Genomic DNA, 8,038 nt, shown 5'->3' on the forward strand with positions numbered 1-8,038 from the left:
TCTGCCTGCCCCTGGACCCAGCTACCTGCCTCCTCCTGTGGTCCCTTCCATTAAACCCCTGCTGCGCTCTGCGCTTGAAACCAGCTCTCTGTCTCTTAATCGTGTTTCTTACACAGACATGTCACCCATTGAGCATGTTTGGCATGTTCTGGATCAACATGTACGACAGCTTGTTTGAGTTTCCGCCAATATCCAGCACATATTCCACAGCCCCCATGGAAGAGGAGTGGGACAACATTCCACAGCCCCCATGGAAGAGGAGTGGGACAATATTCCACAGCCCCCATGGAAGAGGAGTGGGACAATATTCCACAGCCCCCATGGAAGAGGAGTGGGACAACATTCCACAGGCCCCCATGGAAGAGGAGTGGGACAATATTCCACAGGCCACAATCAAAAGCCCAATGAAGAAGAAGATATGTCGTGCTGCATGAGGCAAATGGTGGTCACACCAAATACTGACTGGATTTCTGATCCATGCCACTGCTTAAAAAATAATAATTAAACCCTCCTTTTTCTTCCCAGTTTCGTAATATCCCATTTCGATCTTGTCTCATTGTTGCAACTCCCCAACGGGCTCGGGAGAGGCGAAGGTCGAGTCATGCGTCCTCTGAAACATGACCCGCCAAACCACGCTCCTTAACACCCGCCCRCTTAACCCGGAAGCCAGCTGCACCAATGTKTCAGATGAAACACCWTTCAACTGACAACCGAAGTCAGCCTTCAGGCACCCGGCACGCCCCAAGGAGTCACTAGAGCGCAACTTTAGCTAAGCATGGCAAATGTGAACATCTTTCCAATGTATTGAATGTTTTCTTTCTTTTATAATTTGTCATCTGGTGTTTCAATGCTTCATGTCCATCAGCATTAACAAGAAGATTTTTGACTTTTTATGCACAACTTTCTTTGTGTGAGTGGGTGCCTRSTCCTTATTAAAGACAGTCTGAGCTGCCTGCTCCTTATTAAAGACARTCAGAGCTGCCTGCTCCTTATTAAAGACAGTCTGAGCTGCCTGCTCCTTATTAAAGACGTCTGAGCTCTCCTTATTAAAGACGTCTAAGTTGCCTGCTCCTTATTAAAGACAGTCCTGAGCTGCCTGTTCCTTATTAAGACAGTTGAGCTGCCTGCTCCTTATTAAGACAGTCTGAGCTGCCTGTCTTTATTAAAGACAGTCTAGTCGCTGCTCCTTATTAAGACGTCTGAGCTGCCTGCTCCTTATTAAAACAGTCTGAGCTGCCTGTCCCAGCACTTCTTGTTTTCAATCTCTAGAGACCGCAGGAGCGGTAGAGATCTCTTATGATCGGCTATGAAAAGCCAACTGACATTTCTCCTGATTATTATTTGTGAACATTTATGAACATTTGACATCTTGGCCATGTTCTGTTATAATCTCCACCCGGCACAGCCAGAAGAGGACTGGCCACCCCTCATAGCCTGGTTCCTCTCTAGGTTTCTTCCTAGGTTTTGGCCTTTCTAGGGAGTTTTTCCTAGCGCCGTGCTTCTACACGTGCATTGCTTGCTGTTTGGGGTTTTAGGCTGGGTTTCTGTACAGCACTTCGAGATATTAGCTGATGTAGAAGGGCTATATAAATAAACTTGATTTGAGCTTCCTGCTCCTTATTAAAGACAGTCTGAGCTGCCTGCTCCTTATTAAAGACAGTCTACGTGCCTGCTCCTTATTAAAGACAGTCTGAGCTGCTGCTCCTTATTAAAGACAGTCTGAGCTGCTGCTCTTATTAAAGACAGTCTGAGCTGCCTGTTCCTTATTAAAGACAGTCTGAGCTGCCTGATCCTTATTAAAGACATCTGAGCTGTCTGCTCCTTATTAGACAGTCTGAGCTGTCTGCTCTCTATTAAAAGCAGTATGGCTGCCTGCTCCTTATTAAAGACAGTCTGAGCTGCCTGCTCCTTATTAAAGACAGTCTGAGTCTGACTTTATTAAAGACAGTCTGAGCTGCCTGATCCTTATTAAAGACAGTCTATGTAATGACCCTCACCATCATCTGTCCTAGGCTACATCCAAAATGGAATCCTTTTCCCTATGTACAGTAGTGCTCTGCTTTTGACCAGGGCATGGGCAAGGGATCTGGTTAAAAGTAGTGCACTATATTGGTCAAAAGTAGTGCACTACATTGGGGATAGGGTGCCAATTGGGACCCAGCCCGATCATTTACATTACCCTGCTAGTGATGTCAACCTAATAAGTTCCCATCTCGGCTCTCCATAACACTGAGGGAAATTATTCATGTATCCATACTAAATACTATACATCAGGGAGGGTCTCTGTCCTTATTGAACTGTCTCTGTCCCTAACCCTTAATGAATCCATACTAAATACTATACATCAGGGAGGGTGTCTCTCCTTATTGAACTGTCTCTGTCATTAGATGCACCAGACACCAGAAATAATTAATTTCAATGTAGGAGGCAGAAGGCAGTCTCTGGCCCATTCCACTAGAATAGACAAACACACACACGCACACACATAAACACAGACAGAAACACACACAGACACATGCATAAGTGAACACACACACACACAGTCAGACAGACACACACACATATGCACAAGCACACAGACAAAAAGACACACACACACACACACACACACACACACACACAGTCAGACACACAGACACACCTGCCTTCGTCCCCTTCCCCCAATTAAGTCATGTCGAGGAAATGTTTGGCACAGCTCCTCCATCCCAAATAGCTGGGCTGCGCCCCCTCACACACGCAGGCACATTAAATGGCGTCCCCAGCCAATTGTGTGCGGCCTCCTCGCTCTCGGATATAGTGTTGCCGTGGCAGCCACGTTTTCTCCACGTGGCGATTGATAGAGAGGAGCCACTTCTATTGTTCTGAGACTCAACTCAACCCTGGCACACAAAGAAACACCTTTTACTGAGCCCCCTATTTTCCTCTAAGAGGAGGACATATTTTGTGGCAAGGAGTGGCATGATTGTACAAACACACTGGTACCCAGGCTACTGTAATTAATTGCCAGTCGCCTAAATTTTCCCAATAAATCAACGCAATGAGGACAGATTCAGTTCCAGCTGATTTTATTTCCGTCTTGAAAAAACTAAACAAACATACAAACAAACAAATAAAAATGCTCTGTATAGAGGTCTGAGGCAGTCATTGACCCGATTGGCTGGCGTTGAGTTCTATATTCAAATGAGATATGGTACGATTGGAGGAAACATGATCATACACACAGCATATTGCACAAATGAAAAAAAAAAAAAAAAATGAAGATCCTGGACCACAATCATCTTCAACATCATAATGACAAAAGATGGCAATTTTAGTGTCTGTCGTTGATCATTATACATAGAAACACAATCGTATCTGCATTATAGTACAGTCAATAAACATAAATATCTTCAATTGATATTCYTAAAAAAAAAAWWWTCTTAAACACAACAGCTATACATATACCTGAATCTGAAATACAATTGCTAATTTGCCATGCCATAATATAGGAAAACAATTAGCTAGCTAGTCTTAGCCAAGTAAGCCAACAGGTAGAAAAACGATTACATACTCTTATTATGCAATTGCGCAATGATAGATGATCGAAGCACTTCATACACCTCCCTCCATCTCCCGCCACCTCCCTCCATCTCCCTCCATCTCCCTCCACCTCCCTCTGACTCAAATAGGCATTTAGAATGTGTGAGTGTCACATTCCATCCAGTGGTTTCAAAACAAACTTATCAATAAAAGCATACCAATGTTGTCTCTCTCAATCCAACAGCATATTTCTCTCTTTTTAACAATTCTGATATACTGTAGCCTGGGTACCAGTCTGTTTGTGCCATCGTGCCACTCCTTGACAAGGACTTGACAAGATAGCACAAMTAGATCTGGGTCCAAGTTATGCAAAAACCACTGTTGAAACACAGTCACTGGATGCAGCTGACGCTCTAGTGTAAGTAGCGTGTCAATGTGTTTTACTTGGCTGGGGTAATATATACACTGTGCCTTTAAGAAGAAGCATGTGGCGCGATACTGTCAAGTGTAAACATTGTATAAAGGAGCAGATTATGTGACAACGGACCCTCTGGCTTTGAACATCAGGAATCCAAGCAACCACCGACGGGCACTCCCTCCATAGATATTGTACAAAAATACACATATAGAAAATGACACTTACTGAGTTCTCCTTTAAAAAAGTGAGAGATTTCAACATTTAAATAAGATACACTTCTAGCCCTCCTGCACAGGGATACAGACAGGTGCATGGCTTACACACAAACAAGACCTATTATACAATAACAATACCTCAAAGTATTAAAAAAAACATGTTCGGCTGGTGTAAATACATCGATATAAAAAAAAACGTCATCTGATATAGAATAACTACAGCCAGATGTGCTAGGCGTTGCGCAGTAAGGGAATTGGTCCTGAAATGTGCATTCAGAGTGTAAAAGGTTTCAGAGAAAAGATTCTGAGTTTGAGTTGTTAATTAAAAGTCCTGCCGTTGATAGGAAAGCTGGTGATTGTGAACTGTGTTCTGTGATCGCACACACACACACTCACACTATCACTCGCACACGCACACACAATCAGCGCGGTAATGACATTGTAATAACCATATTTTCAGATGCATCAGTCAATGTAACAGTGCAGACTACTCCACAAGGGAGCGCATGCATGTTAAGCTTCAGAAAAACCCACCTGAATATTACCTTCATAAACCCCGCCCACACAGAGAACAACACATGAAGAGGGTCACTAATACTGCTTTCATCTCCATGGCAACATCAAGCTCTCCAAAAGCCCATTTACCCATAGTCATGTTCACCATCAACCTACAAACCTCCTCCTGCCGGCGGGTTGAATACTTCAGTTCAGTAAGTCCGTGTGTGTGTGTCTGTGTGTGTGTCACTTCAAAAAGAGGCGGGCTCAGAGTCCTTCTCTCTTCGCTCTCCAAATGCAAGCGATGCACTTTCCTTCTGTTCTGCGCACCAGGCAACAATGCGCCCCTGTCTGTCCCCGTTCGTGTCTTTGTCGATACCCACATGGAACAGACGATTACGTTTTTGAAACACACACTCTGCACATTTTAACCTAAACACATGTCATTAATATTAGGCTTTTCTTTACAAAACGAGGGAGAGTTTAGCTCACATTTCACTCTCCCCAATAATCTGAAAGAATGTCTGAAGATTCTTCTCTCACACTTACTGGGCTTTAGTTTTGCGCGGGGCGGGGCTTCTCTTTCACTCTTGTTCTCTGTGTTTTCTCTCCTTTCCGCCGCTCAGTAAGTGAAGACCAGGTTGGAGATGGTAGACTCCAGCCAGTCTCCCGAGATCATCTCGCTGACCTCGGGGGTGCAGTAGTCGGGGAAGTCAAAGTGAGATCCCGCCCCACACTCGCCGAAGCTCCAGTCCAGGTCCCTGTCGAGCTCCGACTCACATGGCCCCATGCTGCCCAGAGACATGCTCTCAAACCCGGGGCTCGGCTGTAGCTCGAACCGCTCATCCTCCAGCTCTTCATCCGAGGAAGAAGAGAGGGAAGAGGAAGAGGAGTGAGAGGCGGACGGGGTTGGAGAGGACGCACGTGTGTACCTGAGGCGGACTGCCGATGATGGTGAGGATGTTGAAAGGTTGGAGGGAAGTGCTTCGTTCGCCCCSGTCGCCTGGTCTTCATACAGGCTCATCGGGTCACAGGACTCAGACGAGCTGCTCAGGGCGGGACTCCCTGGGACTCCCACAGAGGGCGGCCCGCTGTCCAAGCTCCCTCCCCCGCTAAACATGTAGCCGCGCCTGGCTGGCTTGTCTGGTATCTGCCGGGCACCAGTCACTGACCTGGATTTGTAGAGCGTGTGGTGATCCGCGGGAGACGCACACTCCTGCCCCTGGGTAGGCAGCTTGGCGCTCCCCTGTCCCGGCTTGTGCGCTCTGCTGTTCACCCTAGACCCAGAGCTTCTTTTCGATGAGGACTTAGAACCCCCGCTCCTATCCGCTCCTTTCTCTCCTCTCTCTCCCCGCTCTGTCTTGGWRCTGGGYGTCTTAACCTTCTTCCKTGGMCGRTACTTGTAGTCAGGGTAGTCGGCCATGTGCTTGAGYCTCAGMCGCTCTGCTTCCCGGATGAASGGGATYTTRTCTGTGTCTTTGAGTAGTTTCCAGCGCTTGCCCAGCCGCTTGGAGATCTCAGCGTTGTGCATGTCCGGGCTCTGCTCCATGATCTTTCTCCTCTCGATCTGAGACCACACCATAAACGCGTTCATCGGTCTCTTGATGTGTCCCGTGGGGGTTTTACACCAGGCGACGTTGCCTCGGTCCCCTCCCGTGGAGGATAGCGGAGACCCGGGAGTCGGAGACGCGTCCATCTCCAAGTCCATATCTCCGGTATCGGTGCAGTCCCCACCAGGAGAGAATGAATCTGTGCTCTCTGCGTGGCTCATGTGCTGTACCATCGTTTCTCTTTCTTTCTCAATCTCTCGGTTAGACAGAAAACGTACCAAAAAAAGTGCTGTTCAGAATTATGTTATGGTGAGAAAGTGCGCAAAAGTTGCCAATGTTGTTATATCATCGGTTTTCTTTCAGTCACTCAATAAACGTATGTTTATGTAACCACACTGGACGGATTGCGTAAAAGTTATTGCAAGTCTCCTCTATCTTTCAGTCCGTTTTGGAGACGCTGCGCAGTCAGTCTCTAGTGCGCGTATATCTTCAAAAAAGAGAACGAAATAACAAATTAAAAATGTTCTGCAATCAAACGTTCAACTGCCAGTGCGACTGAAAACTCGCCCTGTGATACGTAGAGCMCKTCGCTGCTGAAAACAACTCTGTAACTTTCCTATGAGAGGTATAATATCGCTGCCTGCGCAGCTCGCCTTAGCAGTGACAGAACCATGTGGAAGAATGGAAGTGTCGCACTTTTTCATAGTCCTCTCTTTCCTGATCGGTCTGCCAGTATACTGTAAACATAACGTTCAACGCTACACACTTTTATATCCCCTTCGCGAGAAATAAAGGCTACACTAAACAGCCAATCGCAGGCTGTCTCTATCCTGTTTTTGTCCAAAACCACGCCTAGTCGGAGTCCATTGGCTGAATAAACCGTGTAATAATAATCGGTCTGCAATGAACATTCGTGTATCTGACCTCATTCCTGTCTGACGGAACCGAACTGAGAGTCAAAACTTCGCAGTCCTTCCTCTGCCGCCTTTCTCAATAACAAGACCCATGCTTATAAATAGAAATGCATTAGTTCAATGCAATGTGGATTAAGTTATTCTGGAATTATATCTTGTGCAATTTTCGATTATATAAATACAAAAGAAAGTTAACTATTTCAGTAAATGTTATTAAATGGTATATTATATTAAACCAACGCCAGCCATGACAGGCATAGGTTGTGTCCTGAGATTACAGACTAGTACTAAAACACTTGAAGTAGGCATTCTAGAGTTATAGTCAACAAGTTACTATATCATTGTGTTTACTTGAAAATACATGATACAATATACATTTATAATATACACGGTATTTGTTTACATAACCTTTTATTAATTAAATCACATAAAGAGTACCCATTAGATAAGTCATAACGCAGGCATCATATCCATTTTCCAGCAACATGTGTATTGTTGATCTAACAGCTAGCGGTTATTGTTTGAGCGCACATGGTCCCTACAGCTCACAAGGCCATGCGCTCATAACGCAGCTTGTTATTGTTCTGTCGCTCTCTCAGATGCGCTCTGGTTGGTTACGCGGCATCGCTAGATGTCAGCGTAGAGCCAGAGAGAAAGTGATTCATGTTTTCATCATAAGTGTGTGTGTGTGTGTATTTTTGTGTGTATGTGTGTCTATCTGTGTCTGTGCGTGTGTGTGCACATACCTTAAATAAATCATACATTTTAATATCAATTCCTCGTTAAACTGTCTTCATCAAGATACTTTGGTATAAAATTGTGCACTACTACCMTATAGACCCTGGTCTAAAGTAGTGCACTACTACCCTATAGACCCTGGTCTAAAGTAGTGCACTACTACCCTATAGATCCTGGTCTAAAGTAGTG

At 45.2% G+C, this 8,038-nt stretch overlaps 1 protein-coding gene across 1 annotated transcript; it reads right to left on the reverse strand.

Moving 5' to 3' along the window:
* Nucleotides 1-3,048: 3,048 nt before the first annotated feature.
* Nucleotides 3,049-6,944, reverse strand: LOC112073287 (transcription factor SOX-4). Its single transcript, XM_024140614.2, has 2 exons — nucleotides 3,650-6,944; nucleotides 3,049-3,619 (listed from the first exon to the last, which is right to left on the reverse strand). The coding sequence occupies exon 1, from the start codon at nucleotides 6,428-6,430 to the stop codon at nucleotides 5,270-5,272; it is 1,161 nt and encodes a 386-aa protein (XP_023996382.1). The 5' UTR covers nucleotides 6,431-6,944; the 3' UTR covers nucleotides 3,049-3,619; nucleotides 3,650-5,269.
* Between the last annotated feature and the right edge of the window lie 1,094 nt (nucleotides 6,945-8,038).

Source organism: Salvelinus sp. IW2-2015, unplaced genomic scaffold (assembly GCF_002910315.2).
Source record: "Salvelinus sp. IW2-2015 unplaced genomic scaffold, ASM291031v2 Un_scaffold2209, whole genome shotgun sequence".
In the NCBI taxonomy this organism is placed as follows: Eukaryota; Metazoa; Chordata; class Actinopteri; order Salmoniformes; family Salmonidae; genus Salvelinus; species Salvelinus sp. IW2-2015.